Source organism: Cetorhinus maximus, chromosome 17, assembly GCF_964194155.1.
Source record: "Cetorhinus maximus chromosome 17, sCetMax3.hap1.1, whole genome shotgun sequence".
In the NCBI taxonomy this organism is placed as follows: Eukaryota; Metazoa; Chordata; class Chondrichthyes; order Lamniformes; family Cetorhinidae; genus Cetorhinus; species Cetorhinus maximus.
Genome location: NC_135895.1, coordinates 96564877 through 96589123, shown reverse-complemented (window position 1 = coordinate 96589123; position 24247 = coordinate 96564877). Strand labels below are relative to the sequence as shown.

At 44.0% G+C, this 24247-nt stretch overlaps 1 protein-coding gene across 2 annotated transcripts in view; it reads left to right on the top strand.

The window, feature by feature from the left end:
• The window catches only part of LOC144692622 (putative oxidoreductase ZK1290.5), a 139916-nt gene that overhangs the window by 36567 nt on the left and 79102 nt on the right, over window positions 1–24247 (top strand). For both annotated transcript variants that reach the window (XM_078561678.1, XM_078561677.1), the window contains exons 2-3: window positions 2915–3163; window positions 16182–16283. In XM_078561678.1, the coding sequence (XP_078417804.1) occupies window positions 2915–3163; window positions 16182–16283 (351 nt within the window). The remainder of the gene's footprint in view (window positions 1–2914; window positions 3164–16181; window positions 16284–24247) is intronic.

The following is a 24247-nucleotide window of genomic DNA, read 5'->3' as shown; positions in this document are numbered from 1 at the left end:
TGATTTCTTCTCCGCCGATGCTGCCAGACCTGCTGAGTTTTTCCAGGTAATTCTGTTTTTGTTTTGGATTTCCAGCATCTGCAGTAGCTTTTAGCTTTTTGTTTTTATCCACTACATCTGAGCCTGAATCATTGATACATACCATGAAAAGAAAGAGACCCATTATTGAACCCCACAGAACCCCACAAAAAAATAACAATTGGAATTCATTCCAGAGAAGTGTAAGGTACTTGAGAGGGAAACAAGACAAGGAGTAAACAATAAATGTCAGGATACTGAGAAGTGTCGATGAGCAGACACCTTGGAGTGCATGTCCAGCCTTCCTATGACACATATACCTGCTGACCATTATCCTTTGCTTCCTGTCACTGAGTCAATTTTGGATCTAGCTTGTGACTTTTGCTTAGATCCTGTGGGCTTTTACTTTTCTGACAAGTGCAATCTTGTCAAAAACCTTGTTAAATTCATATTGACTACATCAAAAATGCTGCCCTTATCAATCCTCCTTTTTACTTCCTCAAAAAACACAATCACGTTAGTCATACATGACCTTCACTTAACAAACCCTTGCAGACTGTCCTTAATTAATCAGTGCCTTTCTAAATGATGATTAATACTGTCCCTCAGGATTTTTAAAAAATAATTTACCCATTACCAAGGTTAGGCTGACTATACAGTTGTATAATTCTCTGGCACCATGTCTGTAGCCAGAGAGATTTGGAAACTGATAGTCAGAGCCTCCATTATTTCCCCTCTCAATTTTCCCAGCAGTCTGGGTTTGGCAACTTATCTGCTTTCAAAGATGCCAAATCCCTTAATATTTCCTCCTTATTATGTTTATATCATCTAATATTTCACACTCCTCCTCCTTAACTACAATGTCTGCATCACCCTCCTCTTTTTTGAAATAAAGTATATATTAAGAACCACGTCCACATCTTCTGCCTAGGCACACAGATTACCATTTTGGTCTGTAATAGGGCCTACTCTTTCCTTAGTTATTCTCTTGCTCTTTGTGTTTATAAAAGAGTTTTCCTTGATTTTACTTGCCAATGTATTTTCATGCCCTCTTTTTGTTTTCCTGTTTTTTTTGTTTATTTCACCCCTGCATTTTCTATATCCCTCTGGCTTTCTGTTGATTGAGCTTACAGCATCTGACGTAAGCGTCTCTTTTTTGCCTTATTCTACACAGTATGCTCCCAAAGGACTTAAGATTTGTGCATCCTATGCTTTTTTCTTTATGGGAACATTAGTTTGGATCCCTCTGTCTCTCCTGGAATGTCTCCCACTACTCTTAACACTTATTTACCTTCATGTAACTATTTCCAGTCCACTGAAGAAGAGTCGTACGGACTCAAAACGTTAACTCTGTTTCTCTGTCCACAGATGCTGCCAGATTTGCTGAGTTTTCCCAGCATTTTCTGTTTTTATTTCCAATCTCCAGCATCTGCAGTTTTTTGCTTTTATTTCCAGTCCACCTTTGCTAAATTCCATCCTGTCATAAAATAGGTTTTATCCCAATTGAGAACTTTAAATCCTGGTTTATCTTTTTTTTCCATAACTGTGCAAGATCCAATTAATTATAATTACTACCACCAAAATCCTCTGTCACTGATGCCCCTTCCACCTGTCCAGCTTCATTCCCTAAAACTCTGAGGTTCTCCCTGGTCTCCATGGTGTGAAGAACCTTTCAGTGTTGATGTTTTTGAGGTGATTACTGATCATCATGCGTATGCAAACATTTCCTGTGCTGATATTTCTGAGACGCTGAAACAAAGTGCAATTATCTTAAAACATCCCCTTAGAAGGCAATGTGTTCACTCAGCAAACTGAGATCAAATAATTTTGCTGTGGGTGAGAACCCTGTTGATTGTAATTTCATGAGTGAAGCAACATTCTCAGCTTTTAAAACAACATTCTGACACTTGTCCGATAACCATTATATGATGATGTGAGATTACAAGGTATTATGCAAGTACAAATAGTCAAGAATTTACAAACAGAGTTTTTATCTTTACACACTGTCTCAGAAAAACTTACATGAATCCTTTTCACAAAGAGGCCAAATAGAGAATAAACAATTACTGCAAATGTGTTATTCGAGGTCCTTGAGTTACAACTTAACCAATTAAGCAAAGTTGAAATTATTTATTTGGTCACCTGAGCCCTGACATAACACCCTCAATCATGCTTTCAAATTATGTTGATATTATAGGTTTGATTTTTACCTATTTTGAAGTTTCACTGTCAGGATTCATATCTTCTGTTTCCTTCACAGTTAAAGTTTCCAAGTGCCACACTGCATAGTTTGGAAGATGGTTAGCAAATGGCTGCGTCAGGCAACTTGCCATATAGTTAGTATGCTTTCCATCTTCAGTGAATGCTCATGAACATTGTCACACCAATAACTGAAAGGTGAATAATCTCCATACTAATTTGCTAAATTGCAGGCCTTATTTAGAGGGATATTAATTTCAACAAAATAAAAGTGTAAAGTCCTGAAAGAAGTGTCTCACAGTTCAGGGCGCTCACACCTAAATAAAAGGAAAAACTATGTAGTGCATTTCACGACCTCAGGACATTCCAAAGCACGATACAGCCAATGAAGTACTTTTGAGATTTAGTCACTGTTGTCATGTAGGAAGCTCAGCAGCCAAATTGTACGCAGCAAACTCCCACAAACAGCAATGAGATAATGACCAGATAACCTGTTTTATTGATGTTGGTTGACTAAAAACGGAACAATCTTTTAAGTAGCTCCATTTAACCAGGGTACCTGACAAAAAGATTTGGGTCTGCCATTGTGGTTAAATCTCTTGAAACTAATTGGTTAAACTTTGAACATTCTATAAATCTTAGTTGCTGCAAACCAACCCAAGTGGTTTTTTATGGTTTGTTTTGTTTTCTTTTTCAGGCACATCACATCACGGTGGCTATTCCCATTCTTCAGTTTTGTATGCCTTAAAAGAATGTGGCATTCGTCACATTGACACTGCAAAAAGATATGGCTGTGAATCACATCTAAAGAAAGCAATCAGAGAGTGTGGCGTGAATCGGGAGAGCCTGTGGATAACTACAAAACTCTGGCCTGGGGACTATGGCTGTGAAACCACTAAAGCAGCATGTTTGGATTCCTGCAAAAGACTCGGTCTGGATTACATCGGTATGAACAAATGCCCAAACAAGTTTAAGAGATATGATTCTGTTAAATGATGATTTAAGTTTTGGAGCTGTTTGTATTTTTTAAAATGTGAACTTGATGCACTTTTATTTTTCAACAAGATACTAATTTTTTAATTAGGTTTTTCGGTTAGAGGAAATTTAGTGGCCCTATCTTCCTTCTGACCAGCTAGCCTTCACTTTCTCCCCTTGTGCTTGTCATTCAGCATGCAGGTCAGCTGCAGTGACATTTATAACAGCGAACCTATCAAGTTCTGAGTACAGATATGCAGAAACCTTCAGCTGCTTCCTTCTCAGGCCACCCATTTACAAGCTAGCTGACCAGAAAATCATGACCACTTTTGGTGACAGAATTGTAACATTTGTAACTTTATCTCAAACAATGTCAAATGAAGCCATTCAGCTCCTTTAATATTCTTCACTTTGATGATGCGATGGAATTTCAAGTTCAATTGATCCAAATCCAATTTATCTTGCAGTCTAATTAAAACTCTTGTTAAGTATAGTTAATGAATTAGAATCTCACAGTGCAGAAGAGGCCCTTCGGCCCATCGAGTCTGCACCGACATGTGAGAAACACCTGACCTACCTACCTAATCCCATTTACCAGCACTTGGCCCATAGCCTTGAATGTCATGACGTGCCAAGTGCTCATCCGGGTACTTTTTAAATGACGTGAGCCAGAGATAAATATCTAAAACACTAAATAACCTTAACCACCATAAGCAAGTGTTACTGAAATGCTGGTAATGTTCAGTTAACAATGAAACTTTTATGCTTTTTCACTGTCTCTCCCAGCCAGTTTTGTCATCCCATTTAACTTCTGATCCTCTGCTATCATAGTATGCACGATCTACTTTACTGAATTTGGCTCCTAAATAATCAGCTAAAAATGTGATATTTTGAAAAATAATACGACAATTGGTTTAAAATCAGTAATTCAGTCTGGTTGCTGATGTTCATAAACTGTTGTTCACACTTTCCCCTCCTGGCTTGTTATGTTTTTGGAATCACTCATTCGAATTAATGCAACCGCTAGGCCTCCCACAAGGAAGACCACTTGCAAGAGAATATCCGAAACACATGGAATGAGAACAAGCTGCTAGACCCTCAGGCTGTATACAATCCACTCTTTTGTGTACCGTACCCATTACGTCTCGCACAAGAGTGACTGTCCTCACTTCCTCCACAAAAATAAATTGTGCAAAACTCCAGTATATCCACTCCAATGCACATCCCACACTGTTCTTCTAATTTCAGCAGTCTTATTTGGGATGGTGTTAATTTACTTCAACCAGCCTAGAGACCATGATGTTCCACAGAAGATTCTAACAGATCTATCCTGAGATATTCACCTCTGTCTGTCATGGCTCAGTGGTAGCATGCTCACCTTGGATTCAGAGGATTATGGGTCTGGGTCCATTTCAGACACTTCAGTGTGTAACCTAGGCTGACATCTCAGTGCATTACTGAAGCCGTGCTGAAGGAGTGTCATTTTTACAGAGTCAGAGAGTCATTTACGGCACGGGGGAGGCCATTCGGCCCATCAAGACTGTGCCAGCTCGCCACAAAGCAATCCAGTCGCTCCCACTCCCCAAGAAAGATGGTAAACCAAAACCCACTCTGCCCTCCCTGGGAACTAAAAGATCCCAAGGCATTATTCAAAAAAGAGCTGGGAGACTGTCTCAGTGTCCTGGCCTATATTTATGCCTCAATCAGCATCACCAAACATAATTAACAGGTCTAAAAACAGAAAATGCTGGAAAACTCAGCAGGTCTGGCAGCATCTGTGGAGAGAGAAACAGAATTAACGTTTCGAGTCCGTATGACTCTTTGGACTCGAAACGTAGGGCGGAATCATCCCACATTTGCACTAAGTGTGGTAGTGGGTGGGTAAAACAATGCTTTGACACTGTATCGTCCCAAACCTGCCACGTTATTTATGCATTCCTGGGAAACCACCATTTCGATGGTGGGCGGGCTCTAATTCACCTGCCCGCCATCACCTCGTCACTTCGTCACACCAAGCACCATATTTATAGTCCAGCCGCGTGCACACATCTCAGTGCTTCCTGCCCACGACTATGGTAGGGAAGATGTCCACAAAAGGCAAAAAGTCTGCAGCCCCCAGTTTAGCGACGCATCACTGGAACGTGTTTGGATGCCATGGTTCCCCACCAGGTTGTCCTCTACCCCCGCCCTGGCCGCAGGATGGGCAGCAGTATGACCAACCAGGCTTGGGAGGCGGTGGCAGCGATGGTCAGCGCCAACAACCTTCAAAATGAAACAGCCGCCCAGTGCCACAAGAGGTTAAATGATCTCCATCGTTCCGTCCAGGTAAGTCACTCTTCTCATCACTCATCTCTCACACTGAAAACCCATCACACATCCACAGGGATCTCACTCACTGCCAGTTCAAGGGACATCACCGTTCACTCTCTCACACTCACCGTCATTGTCCTCATCCGATCCATGGGACCACTCACCACCCATACATGCAAGGCATACTTATCATCTGGCCTGGTAGATGTCCTGCTTACACTTTCCCCATCTATATCCATGCAGGACAAGCTGGCACACAACAATAGGGAGAGGTCGCAGACCGGTGGAGGAATGCCTGAAATCAAGGTCCTCACAGACTTTGAAAACAGAGCCATCCAGCTGGCCGGCGATGAACTGGATCAGTCCTGTGCTAACGGTGACGGTGCAGTGCAACATCCATCAGACAACCATGCTGTGAGTGGTGTGTCCTGTTTCACAGGTCACTGCCATGCCCTAATTAATCTCTCCTTGCTTTCGCAACCTGAAGAGGAATCTGGAGGCAACCTCCTTGAAGTCACGTCATAGCGCTCACCCACACACTCCATCAGCACAGAGACACACACCTCAGTGGGACCAGGCTTCGTAATAGCCTCGGGATCACAATCTGGTGAGTACATCGCACTGTCTGATCCACAGCAGGTGGTGGCAGGGACTTCCATTGTGTCTGGCACTCTGAGCACTGCTGGAGGCCAGAAATTTGCTGAGTCCGAGTCAGATGATGAGCCTTTGGACTCGGTCATGTCCCAGTTGTTGGAGCTGAAAAGGAAAGCTCTGGAACATCAGGAAAGGATATCTACTGCACTCCTCAGATTGCAAGGCACGATGGAGGAGTTCATCTGCCTTCACTCTGAGGTGATAGCCTCAGCATGCCAACACACCAAGGTCAACACTGGTACAATGCCGGCTGCCATGAAACCTTGGTCCTGCATGTCGCTCCTGCACTGCCACGTGGACTCAACTCCATTGCTGATACATAGTTGTCCTCCAACAATGTGTATGCGAGAGGGATGCTGGGCAGCTCAATCTCACTCTAGCTACCCCTTCTTCCTCAAGGAGTCAGCCTGGGGCCCTCGGGCACCCAGGGGGAGGAGGATCAGCAGATGCACTCCTGTGGTCCACTAATCCAGGTGACTCCGGGAGTGTCCAGCCGATCCAAATCCCCTCTTTCTGTGACCTCAGCTGTCATGAAGAGATATTAATGTCTATAATGTTATTGGAAATTATTTTTAAAATGGAGTTGTAGTGGGGTCTGTGACTATGTGTTTGACTGTGTGTGTCTTAATTGGATTAAAACCAGCAAGTCTGGATGCTTTGATGTATAGTAGTTTGAGATGTTAATTGGGCAAACAGTAAGGAAGTTAAAAGGTAAAGTGTACATTTGCATTTGTTGAATAAAGCATTCGAGAGCGGGAGTAAAATCTTGCACCTAGCTGGAAGATGCCAAGCAATGTGTTTATATTACTAATAAAATTAGTGAGGTGAAAATGTTATTGTCAGAAGATGTGAAGTTAAAAACCTAGTGATACCACGGAAAATTTGCATTCAAAGTGGAAGCTAGGTATAAAGAGGGAAAAGAGATTGTGTGTAAGGTAGAGGCATTTTAAGATCTATCAAGTGTGAGAAGCTCCGGCCTGTAAACCTCAAGTCTGTCTGCAAGAATCCAGGGCTGAAAGAAACTAATTTTGAATGCCACTGTCCAGGGTGTGCTGTGCCAGGTGTTTCTTTAAAACGCTGAGTTTTACTGTTGCCTTAACGGGGTATAGCTGAGAGTCAGATTAATTAGTGGATTTTTGTAGTTATTGTAGTAGTAATTTTGTAGACATATGTATGTGCTTACAATTTTTCTTGTATTAATAAATGTTTAGTTTTATAAAACAGCCTCTTGAGACTCAGTGGTCTTATTATTACTGAATTCAAAGCCTGCAACTTGAAACATACAAATTGCAAAAATGGGTTATGACAGTTGTTTCGTTTCCCTCTGAGATTTCAGCAACTCAGCCTTTACCAAAGACTGTGTCATAATATCAGTAAGCTTCAGCTCCACAGGCTGAGGAGGGTGCCACTGCCACGCAGCAGGACCCCGAAAGCAGGCTGGGGCCCTTCAAGTCTCGGCCCTTCAGAGGATGCCCGCCAAGGTCATCACAGACAAGGTGTTGCAGTCAGCAGGCTGCCTCCACCTCTGCTGTGGATGTCCGGGGAGCACCAAGACGTAGTGGCAAGGTTAGGAAAGTTAAGAAGAATTAGTTGCACATCCTGGGCACGGGTGTCACTTGTAGACACTGTTCACTATTGTCAATAAACTCCCAAGAACGTCTCCCTGCCTATGGCTCCTTGTTCTGATGTGCAGTATTTTTGTCACTCAGATGTGAAACCTTTCTGCACAAGATTAAGACAGGTGTCTCAGTTCAGGGCCTCTTCCCTGTGCTCTGTGCAGCCTTAAAGTCAAAGTGATGATCTGGCCTCTTACTCCCTGGACACATTATTGATGCCTGCACCTCGACAGTGCTTGTCATTGCTGCCAGAATGCAGTAGGCAGGTGCCACAGAGTTCCCTCGTTCACTCTGGGTGCTCTCAGCACCTTTAAGGTGGGGCTGGCCCCCATCTCTTCAGCATCTGTGACCAGTGACGCTGTGCTCCTGAAGGGCTCAGATGCTGAAGGCGGACAAAGGATCAGATGCTTCTAAAGTTTCATGGCTGTGTATCAATGATATGACCCTGATCACAGAGCTCAAGTGAGCTGCCCTCAGCCAGACAGGAGTCAGACATTCTCAGAGGCTACGTGAAGATCTATGGAGTGTCCTCTTCATGTTGTCATCATCCTCCTGCAATTAAGCGACTATTAGGGCCTCCACTGTGTTTTCATGACAGGGGCATTTGATCTGCTGTAAGCCAGACTGGAGTCAAATAGTCACAGGTGCAATGTGAGGATCTATGGGGTCACCTCACTGCATGTCGTCATCACAAATCTAGCAGCTATGAGGGCCTCCTGAGCGTGCCTGCCTCGTCTAGCCAGTGCGAGGGTCTCATTCCTGTCATCGTCACCTTCGAGGACTTCCTCATCCTCATCCCCATCGGCGTACTCCTCCATCTCCTCCTCAGCCAGCTCATCTCCCTGTTGCAGCGCCAGGTTGCAAAGGGCGCAGCTGACAACGACGATGTGTGACACCCTCTGCGGACTCTATTGCTGGATCCCACCAGGCCAGTCCAGGCACCCGAACCTCATCTTCAGCATCTCGATGATTTACTCCGCCAAGTTGCGGGTTACAGCATAAGCCTCATTATACCGTTACTCTGCTGCAGTCTGAGGCCGCTGCACAGTATCATCAGCCACAGTCTCTGCGGGTAGCTCTGGTCCCCAAGGAGGCATCCCTGCAGCTTCTGTGGACCCTGGAAGACTTCAGGGATCTGTGACCAATTGAGGATGTAGGAGTTGTGCACACTCCCTGGGAACTGTGCGCACACCTGCAGGATGCATTTCTGCTGGTCGCACCCCAACTGCACATTCAGCAAGTCATCTAGTCCACCGTGTGCTGCGATGGAGATCTGAGTGCCACGTGAGTCCAGTCAACCGCACCATGCACCTGTGAGAAACCCAAAATCTGGGCAAGTACAATCGCTCTTACATCCTGGAAAAACTCAGCAGGTCTGGCAGCATCTGCGGAGAGGAACGCACTTAACGTTTCAAGTCCGTATGACTCATCAACAGAACTAAGTAAAAATAGAAAAGAGGTGAAATATAAGCTGGTTTAAGGTGGGGGGGTGGGACAGGTAGAGCTGGATAGAGGGCCAGTGATAGGTGGAGATAGCCAAAAGATGTCATAGACAAAAGGACAAAGGTGTTGAAGGTGGTGATATTATCTAAGGAATGTGCTAATTAAGGGTAGAAAGCAGGACAAGCAAGGTACAGATAGCCCTAGTGGGGGTGGGGTGGGGTGAAGGGAAGGGATCGAAATAGGCTAAAAGGTAGAGATAAAACAATGGATGGAAATACATTTAAAAATAATGGAAATAGGTGGGAAAAGAAAAATCTATATAAATTATTGGAAAAAAAAGGGGATCAGAAAGGGGGTGGGGATGGAGGGGAGAGTTCATGATCTAAAATTGTTGAACTCAATATTCAGTCCGGAAGGCTGTAAAGTGCCTAGTCGGAAGATGAGGTGCTTTTCTCCGGTTTGCGTTAAGTTTCACTGGAACAATGCAGCAGGCCAAGGACGGACATGTGGGCATGAGAGCAGGGTGGAGTATTGAAATGGCAAGCGACAGGGAGGTCTGGGTCATGCTTGCGGACAGACCAAAGGTGTTCTGCAAAGCGGTCACCCAGTCTGCGTTTGGTCTCTCCAATGACCCAGACCTCCCTGTTGCTTGCCATTTCAACACTCCACGCTGCTCTCATGCCCACATGTCTGTCCTTGGCCTGCTGCATTGTTCCAGTGAAGCTCAACGCAAACTGGAGGAACAGCACCTCATCTTCCAACTAGGCACTTTACAGCCTTCCGGACTGAATATTGAGTTCAACAATTTTAGATCATGAACTCTCTCCTCCATCCCCACCCCCTTTCCGATCCCCCTTTTTTTCCAATAATTTATATAGATTTTTCTTTTTCCACCTATTTCCATTATTTTTAAATGTATTTCCATCCATTGTTTTATCTCTACCTTTTAGCCTATTTCGATCCCTTCCCTTCACCCCACCCCACCCCCACTAGGGCTATCTGTACCTTGCTTGTCCTGCTTTCTACCCTTAATTAGCACATTCCTTAGATAATATCACCACCTTCAACACCTCTTTGGCCTTTTGTCTATGACATCTTTTGGTTATCTCCAACTATCACTGGCTGTCTATCCAGCTCTACCTGTCCCCCCCACCCCCCCCCCCCCCCCACCCCCACCCCCACCTTAAACCAGCTTATATTTCACCTCTTTTCTATTTTCACTTAGTTCTGTTGAAGAGTCATACGGACTCGAAACATTAACTGTGTTCCTCTCCGCCGATGCTGCCAGACCTGCTGAGTTTTTCCAGGTATTTTTGTTTTGGATTTCCAGCATCCGCAGTTTTTTTGCTTTTATCTTCGCCCTTACATCCTGGCTGTCCTGGTCCCAGGCGAAATGCACAAAGTTGTATGCCCGCGCAAAGATGGCATCCATGACCTCATGGATGCATTTGTGGGTGGAGGCTTGTGAGATTGCACTGAGGTCCCCTGTGGAGCCCTGGAAGGAGGCACTGGCGTAGAAATTGAGCCCTGCGGTCACTTTCATGGCCACTGGCAATGGATGCCCTCCATGTCTCCGTGCTGCCAAATCCTGCGATTGCTGGCAGATGTGACCAACTGGTTCTCTAGACATGCGCAGTCATCTGCAGGAATGAAAGGCAGCGCCTATAGACCCTGGGTGTCGCTAGGCGCTGACCAGCGATGGCTCGGTGTGGCTCTTGTGCGGTGTATGGGAGCCCCAGCTGCCCCTTCTTCCTGAGGTTGTTGCTCGTGCCTCTGTGCAGCCAGGAGCCTCAGTCGCTTTCTCCTCCGTCATCTTCACTCTCTGTAGGCCATCAGGCATACAGCTAGTTCACCAGGCTCCATGATCCTGATGTACTCCTCCTGCAGGATGAAAGAGAGAGACACGTGGTTAGCATGGGTGTACTGAGAACCTGTCCTGGTTAAGTGGGAAGGCCCCTTAACACTTCCTGGAGAGTGCTGACCACCACTTGGATGGCCAGAAATTAGTGCGCTGCATGGCTGCCCGAAACCCCACCCACCTCCGCCCCACTCCACCTAATCAATTGGCGGCAGTTTTGCCCATTGAACTGCATGTTGTGCTCTCAGCTCAGGCGCAGGCATTCTCCTAACCTGCGCTGTTAGCTGGAACCATCAGGAAGACAGTCCAAACAGGATTTCTGACATGGCAAGGGGCTGTGAGCACCTCCAGCAGTGACTGCTCCATTGCCAGCTTTAGCAAGGAGATTGTACAACGTGTGCAGTCATTCAGCTGTTCTGCAGTTCACTAAAATCCTCATGATTTTGCAGTCTGTGCCGGGGGGTGAAAAGCTCTGGAGCAGTTAGTGGCAATTTGATGCCTCTGCGTTGCTTCAGTGGACAGATAAGCTAGAAGCCCAACGCCAATCATATCAGTGTGGCTGCGCCTGAACTGTCTGCAGAGGAATGGTCACTTTATACAGGCTTCCCTAATGCATGGCCACTTCCCTCACCCACGCTACCCCCCCACCCCAAATGCTTGAGCATTATATTCAAAGGCCGGGCTGCCCTTGACCCCTAACCGCACCCCCCCCACAAGTCTCCTCAACGGCAGGGCTGCCTTTGCCCTCCCCCCACAACTGGTTTCAGATCGTCATGAAACTGATTGTGACATACTGTCTGCTCACGCCACCAAACATGTCCAACGCTGGCGGGCATGGAAAATCCTGGCCATTAACCCTGTTTCTCTCGCCAAAGATGCCACCAGACCTGAGTTTTTCCGGCATTTTCTGCTTTATTTCAGATTTACAGCATCTGCAGTATTTAGCTTTTCTGATTATCTGGTCATTGCTGTTTGTGGGACTTTGATGTGTATAAATTGGGTGCCATGGTTCCTAGTGCTTCATTATCTGTAAGGAATTTTAGGATGTCCTGAGATTGTAAAAGGTGTCATATAAATGCTTTATTTCTTTTTTATCCAGTTATACAACATTATAACTCCAAATTATGATTGCATTATAATTTCCTCCACAATGTTATTTTCCAAAATAACTCTACCTACCTACAGTGAAAAGGGAAAACAGTAGCACCTGAAAGAGAAAGATAGATCAGCATTTCAGTTGATGCTCCTCATTAGATGCTCTTGATGAAGAGACCCACCCACAATATTAACATTTTTATTTTTTCCAAATGTTGATTGATTTGGTTTGTATTTTTACTGTTGTTGCATTTGTTAATCCCCTTTTGAGCATCTCTTTCAAGCTTAGTATCATAGAGGAAGGAAATCATTTTGTATTATATTGCCCTTTTTAGTTGTGATTACAGAAGTTTAAGTAAATGTACTTTTTTTCCAAATTTATTGCTGATTCCATAAATATAGTAACATGATTATTGCAAGTGACACACCCTAAAAGTTGATGCTCGCCCTCTTGCTTTTTGTTTGGTTTAAAAGACAGGATGTGATGTCAGGAAAAGGGTTTTAATTAGGAAGCTGGTATTGTACTATTGGCAATGAGCAGCTGAACAAACAATACTGATGGAATTTGGTTGTAATCATTTTAAAGGGCAAGCTTTCAAAATGCACCATTTGCATTGTTGAATGTGTGCCTGCTTATTTCCATCTTTTGCAAGCTATAGTTGCTATATGTAGAATATGGTATTGTTTTTTTAATTTGTAAGAGCCTCACCAGGGAGAAAGCTGGCAATTATACCACCAATGTTACTGATAAGGAGTTACTGAAAAAGTTTCACACAGTAAGTTCCAGGAATGTCATTATTTTCCATAAGGTAATCTTTCATTTTAGCCTGTAAACACTTCAAGTGTGTTTTGGCATCATTCTGAAAGTATATAGGACCAGTTTTGGAGTTGGCAGGGAAAGTGACCAAGCAGCTGTGGGGGTGAGATAAAATAGTTACCTTCTACATAAGCTGTGTGCTGAAAATAACCACATATTGTTCTCATATTAAGGAGAGCGTGTCCATCTGTCGATCACAGAAGTTTCAATAATAGAATCAAGCTTCTCGTGCCGATGTTTTGCTTTTAAAAGTGGATCTTTTCTTTTGCAAAGTTTAAATTAGCCCCTCACTTTGTGGAATGATGTGAGGTACAGGGTGCTGCGACTTGCCTGTGTGCCCGATACACTGTCCTGTCCTTAAACAACGCGCCAAAACAAAACCTTAATCACTAGTCAGCCATAAAAAGTACGGTTGTCGTATTGCCATGGAAAGAGATGGTTCTGTGAATGCAACTCAATTCCCCATGCTGCTGCAAGGAGATACTGAGCACAGGCCAGGTGCTTCCCCATGAGGAAGTGATGTCCTCGGGTCACTCTTGTAGTTCCTGCAGCATTCTGAGTGTTTTTGACAGAGATTTGGGAGTTTACATGCTCACTTGACCATACTAAAATGTGGCCAAAAGAGACCAACTTGGGGGCTGGGTTCATGTGCCAAAAATAAGCCTGAGCACACTACAAAACTCCTGTTGTCGTATAGTCCTGCTACCCAAGTCTGACTATTCATACAAAATAAGCCTTTATGATAATTTTCTTTTTAACTCTGTCTTGAGTCTATATAAACAATTACCAATAATCCTGTGTAGTTATCTCCAATTTCTGATCAAGAAATAAATTCTGTACACTTTCCATTGTGTATAATTTTCATGATATATGTCACCAAAGAACTATCTTTTCATTCACGGGTGCTTGTGCAGGCATTATATGAGAAATGTGTACAAAAAAATGCAGTAGCCCTATTGCTTTTATTAATATTTATAATAGTATTCATTCATCTCAAATAGAAACAATTCATGTTTTACTTTAGTAACATCTTTTGAATTAGAATTGTCACTGTACTTCCAGACATTACAGTGCTCCCTAGACATTATGTGCCCAGAATTTGCTTTGCGAATGCAGTAGTACTTCTCAGATATTGGACAACTCCCAACATACTGCAGAACTGGCAAGGTGTTGTATTCCTGTGGATTAAGCACTAGCATTCCTTCAGCTGCTCAGTTTGCCTTTTCACTTTGCTCTGAATTATAGGACGCTGTCCAACAAATTCTGAACTTCTTCACATCTTGAAAGTTTGAGACTGGCAGAGATTTTATTCTAAAGGCAAAATACTGTGGATGCTGGAAATCTGAAATAAAAACAGAAAATGCTGGAAATACTCAGCAGGTCAGGCAGTATCTGAGAGAAACAAGAGTTAATGTTCAGGTAGATGACCTTGCATTGACTCTGTTTCTTTCTCCTCAGATACTGCCTGTCCTGCTGAGTATTTCCAGCATTTTCTTTAGAGGTTTTATTATGTATAGCTGGTGACTTTGGATATTATATGGGGTTGGTTCATTATATGAAGTTGCAATGAGGGTTTTCATTTTTAAAATTTTTTCATGGGATGTCGGCATTGCTGGCAAAGCCAGCGTTTCGTTGCCCACCCCTAATCGCCACAATTGAGTGGCTTACTAGGCCATTTCAGAGGGCAGTTAAGAGTGGGTCTGGAAATGTAGACCAGACCAGGTAAGGATGGCAGATTTCCTTCTCCTTCCCCTAAAGGGGAAGATGGATTTTTACGACAATTGATGATGATTCCACAGGTACCATTACTGAAACTAGTTTTCAATTCCAGATCTGTTAATTGAAGTTAAATTCCACCAGCTGCTGTGGCAGGATTTGAACCCATGTCCCCAGATTATTAGCCTGGGCCTCTGGATTACTAGTCCAGTTACATTACCACTATGCCACCATGTCCCTTTTCTGTCTTTACAGATGCTGAAAAATCTGCTGTGTATTTCCAACATTTCCAATTTTAATTTCAGATTTCTAACATGCAGTTTTCTTTGCTTAAGGCAATTACTAGACTTGGCAAAAAATTAGGATCAAAATATTTGAAGGAGCTGCGCTGGAGGCAGAATATTGACACGGAAAGTGAAAAATTAGTAGAATTTTGCCCGGCCTTAAGAACAGTTAAGAGTGATTAAATAAGAAGACCAATCAGATCTTGGGCATTAAGTTGAGCTACTGCGTCTGCATAATTTCAATGTGACTTTAAATGACTCACCAAACAATGTGTGGAAACCAAATATATTTTTCAAGATTGTGTGATTTACTATACCTTCATTTCATTGAACTGAAAGTTCTCAATTTATTGAAGACAGGAAGAGGAAGCCCTATCTGCATTTGTTTGTCCAATTTCTCCTTTTTTTGTACACTACTTAATATCATGCATCCTGTTCTCCCTGGGAAGATAGCTGTAGCAATTCAAAGGCCACTCTGCGCTTGTCATCAGTGTCAGTTTGAAATCAGCTGGTGGTCAAATTTATTTAAACAGAGTAGCTAAACTTCATGTATTTTCAAACAAATGTTGCAGTAACGTGAGAATATACTATTTCTTTTGTAATTTATATTCCTTAACCTTTACTGTATTTTCATATATATTAAAAATGGCAAGTATTCATATTGGCAAAACTGTTCAGAAAATGTCAGCAGCCTTGCTTTTCTGGCATAAAGATTAAAATAGTTGTTCTTATTTTCTGTTTGTTTACAACAGGAAAATATTCAGACCTGTAAACTCAGTTATTTCCAGTAACAATTATTGTTCCAAAAAAAACTCCAATGGTCTTGCAATATAATGGAATTTCTATTTATTTGAAGACAATCTAGGCAAGTTGATTGATTAACCAGCCTGCCTAACCGACTCAACATCTCTGCAGGAATAATGATTTAATGTTATAGCAAATCAGTTTCCATGCTGGTTTACAGCACTGGAATCAATACCAGATTTTCATCTGAATTGCTCGCTCATCGGGACATGCTTTTCTGATCTGCGTGGGTATAGGAATCTGACTGCACTAAATATTTGCCGAGCTCAGTCAGGGAGTTGCTGTTCACATCAGCAACTCATGCATGTGCTGCTGATATATTTCTCTAAACATTGGTTTTGATTCATATTTCCTTCAGTGAATAAATAAAGGTACATATGTTCCTGTTTCAGATCTTTATCTCATGCACTGGCCTGATGGAAATGCCCTGGGAAAAACAAATAGAGAACTCCGAGCTGAAACTTGGCAAATAATGGAAGAACTGTATGATGAAGGTGAGCGGTGGTTATTAACTAGACTATGAGCAGACTCGCAACATATATTGTGCTGTTATTTTCTTGTGTCTTGAAACTATTTTAATTCTTTAATTAGTGATAGTAGACTTGAACTACTAATCTGTATATAATTTTCCAGAGTATTTTCCTAAATTGAGTTTTTTTTTTCACACTCTGTCTATTCTGGGGGATTTCATGACTTGGGGGCAGGGTGGTCGGGGGAAGCAGATACAGGTGATGCTATGAAGAAGTTACACTATGGCAGTATAGGACAGGCTCGGTGAACAAGTTAGTCTTTGCCTGTCCATTTTTGTATGTTCATCCCAATACTAAGGGGCACAGGCAGATTGATCTTCCCCGTTGATGTTCATTATCACAGTTCTGAACATAATACATTTCTGACCTACAACAGGTCATCTGAGGAGGCTAATAATTGGGCTAGATGCTTCTGAATTTCCTGAAGAAGTAATAAGATAGTTGCAGAACATCAGTTGCAGAGGCCTAGAGCAGTGTTTTCTGCATGTACATTTGGTTGGGGATGTTTTGGAGTACAAGGGAAACTTAAAAGAGGGGAAAGAATAAATGAGAGAAGTGTTTTTTTTCCCACACAATCCTGAGATTTTGGAAATGGTCTGTAGTTCAGTACGCTCTTGTATTACATTCTATATCAGGAGTTTATGTTTTTAAAAAAACCTGTAGAAATTCTGTGATGGAATAAATCTGAATTCTGCATTTTGAAATTAATGTAGGGTATTCAACAGTTCAATAACATTTGTTGAGTAAATTCTAAACACTTCACAGTTACAGGAAAATCTCTGTTATCCAGCATGCTCTGGGAACGGGAGGTGCTGGTTAATCAAATATGCTGGTTAACTAAGATGCAAGGTGAGTTCCGCATTTTCATCCAATCAGAAAGCTCCAGGGTGATCACGCAGGTGTTGAGGTCTCGAGAAGTGCAGGGGCGCACAAATCGAGTGAGCGGCACCGAGGGGAGATGGTGCTGCAGAACAGTGGGAGGCTGAGACCAGAGCAAGGACAGGCCATCGATAACAACTACCAGTGAGTTTGACATCTCCAGCCAAAAGACAGATCCGACCCCAGAATTCCAGTTAATAGAGAATTCTGGTTGGCAGAATGCCGGAGAACAGAAATTTTACTTTATTTACTTTCGATACATTCCAACAGGGTAAAGTAACTGAACAGATAGTTTAAGAAGGAAACAGAATCTAACGTGCACTTTACTTTGGTGCTGTACCACTTGTTAGAGTAATGTATAAAGGTTTTCAAATATATCTAATTTCCAATTCATTTTCAGAGAGATTGATTACGTGACATAACCTGCTGTAACTGGAGTCAAGTGTAATAAGCTTGGAAGTTTCATGAAATGGGTCTTGGTGTTCCTGAGAGGACAGAAAGCCTTGGCTAAATTGTATTGGGATGCCTGGGCTCAGCAAATGCCTTTCTGTATTCTTCTGCATGTTCCAATGACCCCAGTTTCATAAGCAAGAATTTCCATTTTTATAGATGGAAGTGATGTCTTGAGATACAAATCTTCCTCGGGACAGGACTCCTGCACAGAGGAGGAGTGTTGTGTGAGGTTTATTGCAGACCTTATGGATAGATCCATGATGTTGATATCTCTCCTCTGCTCCTGTATTTGGTTATGTAGTGTAGTGGAGCTCTTTGAAATTATTCTTATGCAGAGAAATGAGTGCCAGTGGAATTCATAATCTCATTGGTGTATCAACAAAATGACATTACCATATTTAATTTTCTTCAACTAAAATAAGTAGAAATGCTTATTGTAAAGTTGAAACATACTATAAATCTGCTCCAATATATCATGTCCTAATGTGACATAATAAGATGGTAATTATCTCTACTTGTGCATTATTCCATTCTCACATTGTTGTTAAATTTATCACTTGCAACAAGCACAATTGCTTGTTAAGGAAAGTCTAGGTCACTGTATGTTTCCTATATCCGCGTAAACATTGTTATAAAGATATTTGTTATCCTTCTGTTTTTTAAAAATAAGTCATATTTCTTGCTCTTTTGAATCTACTTGGTATGTACTGCCCTTCCCACTTGACCTACATTGGTGACATCACTAATTAGAAGAGCTATCTGTTTCTCAGAATGACCCAATTCATTTTCAGATGCAACACAATCTGAAGCAAGTCAATAGAAGGAAAAGGTAGCTGAGCACTCTGTATGCTTTCTTGATGCACTATTTTGAGGAAATGTAACATATTGGGCCTGAACTTCTTTGGAGTGGCATTCAGTGTTGGGTTGCCACTCCATTCCCAATTTCTTACCTTAATTTTTTTTCGATCCTATGTTGCCCAACCTTCCAACTGAGGCCAGGCGAGATCCAGGCGGGGCAGCGTGTCCCTGGGGCCTAGCGTCGAAGTGCAGCTGAGTAGAACAGAAGGAGGCCACACACCCTTTTTTACAGCACCAGCTGCCATAAACCAGTTAAGTTAAAGGCCCATTGAAGTTTAAAGGTCCTTGACATGCCAGGAGAAGGTAAGTATCATAGCGGTGAGGCAGCAGGGGTGGATGAGATTTGTCTGGAGATGTTGAAGGCACTGGACAATGTTGGGGTGTCGTAGTTAACGTGCCTCTTCAATGTTGTGTGGAAGGCGGGGACAGTACCACTGGATTGGCAAACTGGGGTGGTTGTCCCCATCTTTAAGAAAGGAAACCAGAGGGTGTGCCCCAATTATAGAGGGATCACACTCCTCAGACTCCCCGGGAAAGCCTATGCCAGAATGCTGGAGAGGAGACTTCGTCCGTTAGTCGAACCTCAGATTCAGGAGGGACAATGCGGATTCCGCCCTGGCCTTGGAACAGTGGACCAACTCTTTGCCCCCTGACATACGACTGTATTCCTCGGGATATTTTGTGGGAGGTGCTACAGGAATAAGAGGTGCCGCCTCTGTGCCAACAAGTTCCTCTATTTGCGGAGTGAAAATTGTGTCTGCATTCTCGCCGTTAAGTCGAATTCGCTCAAGGTGGGCGTTGGACTCCACCAAGGGTGCACCTTGTCTCCGCTTCTGTTCGTGATTTTCATGGACAGGATATCAAGGTGCAGCTGATGTATGGAGAGTATCCAGCTTGGGGGCTTGAGGGTGGCATCTCTGCTGTTGCAGACGATATTGTGCTCCTTGCCTCATCCGATTGAGATCTCCAGCGCGCACTCAAACGTTTTGCTGTCGAATGTGACATGGCTGGGATGCGGATCAGCACCTCCAAATCTGAGGTCATGGTTCTCTCCTGGAAAAGAGTGGGTTGCTCTCTCCAGGTGAGCAGGGAACGGCTTCCCTTAGTGGAGGAGTTCAAGTATCTCGGGATGTTGTTCGCGAGTGATGGTGTGGGGAGCGTGAGATTGATCAGTGGATTGGTGTGGTGGCTGCAGTTCTGCGGGCACTCTACCAGTCCGTGGTGGTGAAGCGGGGGGCTGAGCTTTAGGACGAAACTCTCTGTTTACTGGTCGATCTATGTCCCCATCCTCACCTTTGGTCATGAACTGTGGGTAATGACCGAAAGGATAAGATTGCTGGTACAAGCAGCAAAAATGATGTTTCTCCACAAAGTTGCTGGGCGTACTCTCTGGGACAGGGTGAGGAATTTGGCAATCTGGGAGAGCCTCGGAGTAGAGTCACTGCCCCTCCAGATCAAGAAGGGTCAGTTGAGTTGGTTCGGGCATCTGATAAGGATACCCCCTGATAGGCTCCCGTTGCTGCTTTACTGGGCATGGCCCATTGGGTGGAGACCTCGAGGCCGATCCAGGACTGGCTGGAGGCATTACATCTCTTGGCTGGCCTGGTTAATCCTGGTAATCCCCCAGGAGGAGCTGGAATCTGTGGCTGAGGAAAGGGAAGTCTGGTCGGCCCTGCTCACCTTATTGCCACTGTAACCCTCACCAGGAGAAGCGGTGTGAAAATGGATGGGTGGAGTAGTGAATAAATTCCTTCAAGAGTGATCAAAAAGGCAGTCCTTAGGAAAATCCTGGGAGAGCGAGGATTCAGATGTGCAGCTGCCCCTGACCTGCATTTTTGCTTCTCTAAGCAGCCAATTCGGAGGAGAATTATGAAAGACTGAGAACAAGGCACCTTCCCAATCTCTCAACTGCAGCTACTAAATGATTCAGATCCAGTAATGTAGTATGTTCCAGCAGCGAATCAAGAGCTAATTTCACCTTCCCATCCAAACCCACTGCACGGGTCAGTGAGACCAGTTATATATAGCAGTGAGTGAGTGAAAAGGGGAAGTGATGGTGTAGAGGTATTGTCACTGGGCAATGCAGATGGTGGAATTTGAATTCAATAAAAATCTGGATTTAAAAGTCTAATGATGACCATAAAAAACCCATCCGGTTCATTAATGTCATTTAGGGAAGGAAACCTGCCATCTTTACCTGGTCTGGCCTGCATGTAACTCCAGACCCACAGCAATGTGGTTGACTCTTAAATGCCTTCAGAAATAGCCTAGCAAGCCACTCAGTTGATGAGCAATAAATGCGGCCCTAGCCAGTAATGGCCACATCCCATGAAGGAATAAAAAAAAAATCCCACCATGGTAGTTTGAGAATTCAAATTCGGTTTCAATAATCTGAAAATAAAGAGCTGGAATCAGTAAAAGTGACCATGAAGTCATCACATTGTGATAAAAACACAACTTATTCATGAATGCCCATTTGACAAAGGAAACTTGCAATTCTCACCTGGTCTGGCCCATATGAGACTGCTGATCCACATCAATGTGGTTTACTTGTGATAATTCTATGAAATGGCATAACAAACCACTTGATTGTATCAAACCACTGGTTCAAGAATATTGCCCACAGTCCATCTTAGTATAAATAGGGCTGAATAACAAATACCAGCTTTGCCCATATCCTATAAATTAATTTAAAAAGTAATTTGGGAGTAAACAGGGAAAACGATAATGAAAAATAGAGGGAGGTGTCTTTAAATTACCTGCGTGAGAATGACTGAAAATCTGACAATGAATCTTTTGTAATACTTGGTCAATTTTAATATGCTGTGTTTGTTGAGATCTCTGTTGGTATGGTGTGAACTGAGTGTATCAGAATAAAAAAACTTGAAAATAAATTGGCCGTTTACAGTGATAATATATCATCGCAGAATATTTCATGTTTCAACTCCTGAAAAAGTAATGCTATTTTTTATTTTTTTGCTACATCTGCACACCAACTTCAGTAACAGTAAAACTGTAAATGCCACCCACCCCCAACCACCATCAAAGGACACACCCCTCCTCATAGCGTAACAGAGTTTCAACCAGATCCAGTTTCCTCCAGCATTGTAAATTTATGGCTGAGCACCTCTCACCAAACACTATGGTTTATTTTGCAAATTTCCATAGTATTTCATGACATTTACAGCACAGGAACAGGCCATTCAGGCCAACAGGTCCAAGCAGTTTTTATGATCCATATGAACCTCCTCCCACCCTATGGCTGAGATTTTCTACCCCCTTTTGCGGCGGGCGTGTTTGGTGGTGCGATCGGCGAATGTTGTGAGACAGCCCTAGTCGTGTTTCCTGACGACATAAATCCAGGACATAATTGTCCCCTCTTTCCCCACCCGCCAACCAGTGGTGGGCTGCATTTTCGGCAGTTGAATGTCAGGAAACTAATTGTAATAACTTATTGTGGCCGCACGCCGGAATCATCCCCACATTAAACCCCACACCAGAGTGATTTCCCGCCAGCATGATTTATAACTGCCCTTAAAAATACATGAACCTGGCAACCTCGACTTCGAGGGGAACGCGGAGTTGAGTGCACACAACTTTGCAAGCACTCCTGATGATCCCAGCAGCTCCGCGGATTCGGGGAAGGCATAGGCAAATCTCCGCAGCAGCTTCTTTATGGCTGGCTTGTGATGCTGGGGCAAGGCCGACAGTGCAAAAGGGGAAGGGGGAAGAAGGCAACCTCGGTGCAAGGGCAACAGTGCAAGGGCTGGTCATGGCATCACCAACTGAAGTTTGAGCACAAACACATGCAGTGGGCAGGGGTGGAAGAAAACGGCCGGGCTAATGGCAAAACATGTCCAAGGTGAGCACTTCACTGCAGCCGAGAACGTTTAGCTTGAACTCAATTGACATGCTTGGAGTCAGCTTAGTCAAGCAATTTTGCCCACTCAAGCAGCACTAATTCCTCACAGTGCCAATGATTGCTCCTCTACTGTTAACCCCTCACACGTACACTTCAAACTCAAATTGCATGACTGGGTAAACCTGAGGATCCTGTTGGGAAAGGTGATCATCAAACACTGACGGAGAGGTGCGCTCCTAGTCCCTTGCATATGTTTCAGTTGACATTGAAAAGTCACCCTCATGGTACAAACAAACCGCGAAGCCTTGGAGTCCTGGTTAGGAAAAAGCCTGCGCCTTAAATGAGAGTTCAGGATGCAGTCGAGTGGCTGAGTCAGTTGTGTGATGTGAGGCGGTGCTGGGTATGGACATGGTGAGCCATCATGCTCATTAAACACTGGACATTCATGCGGTGGCCTGGACTCCGGCAAACGTTAAGTGGCCTTGAGAGGCAGCCGCAGGCGATGACTTGACCAAGAGTGGTCTTTAGGAGACAATTGCTGACTCTTGCGTCTCTCTCTTTCACATTGCAGTGAGAAGACCATCAGGAACATGGAATCTGGTGATCTCGCTGTCTGCCTGATTGCTTATAGGCAGGAGAGAAAGGGGAGGCTCGCCAAAGGGAGGAGCAGAACCTGAAGACCAAGGGGTAGCATGGCCTCCTCCACATGCAGAGGATAAACCCCACAGAGCCATCTTTCCTGGCGCATCGCTAGACCCAGGGTCTACAGACAGTGCATGTGCTTCCTACAGATTAGCGAGAACCTGTGTCGCCAATGTATGTCAAGGGAACAAGTCATGCACATATGCCACCTTTTGTAGGATTTGGCACCACAGGGACTCAGAGGGCATCTACTGCCATTGACAGTTAAAGTTACTGCCGCCCTCAATTTCTATGGCCGTGGCTCCTTCCAGAGCTCCACTGGGGACCTTTGCGGGATTTCGCAAATCTCAACACACACATGTATCCTGGAGGTCACGGACACCCTTTTTGCCAAGGCACACACCTTTGTCAATTTTGACAGGGATCAGGCAAGCCAGGAAGCAAGAGCTGGGATTTATTCATATATCCGGATTCCCGACTGCACCCACGTAACTGTTAAATCTCCCTGGCAACAAGCAGTCCAGTATGAGTCGCAAAGGCTTCCACATTCTGTGTTCAGCTGGTCTGTGACCATAACAAACGGATCATGCAGGTGTGTGCAAGATACCCCGGAAGCTACCAAGACTCGTACATCATTAACAGATCTCAGATCCCTAACATCTTCCAGGGACCACACTGGATGCAGGGTTGGCTCCTCAGGGATAAAGGCTACCCGCAAAGGACATGGCTGATGACCCCCGTGTGATGGCCTCAGACTCCTGGTGAGAAAAGGTACAACGAGGCTCATGCCACAACCTGAAGTTTTGGTTTAGCGCATATAAGCATCCTGAAAATGAGGTTCCAGTGCCTGGACAGACCTGGTGGAGCACTGCAGTACACGCCCCAGAGGGTGTCACGCATCATGGTGGCTTGCTGCATGCTACACAACCTGGCGATGCAAAGTGGGGAGGACCTGGATGATGAGGAGTTGCAAGAGCTGCACGTCTGATGATGAGGAAATTGAAAGGGATGAGGGTGATGGGGTCCTGGAAGGCAAGATTGCAGGCGATGAGGCTGTTGCGCTGGCCAGATGAGGCAGGCATAGCTGTGAGGCCCTCATTGCCGCAAGATTCCAGGAGGATGATGACAAGATGCGGTGAGGACATTCTTGCGATCTTCACATTGCATCGGGGAACATCTGATAGCTGTCTGGCTGAGGACAGCACACATAGACGATGTGATGAGGCTCATATCA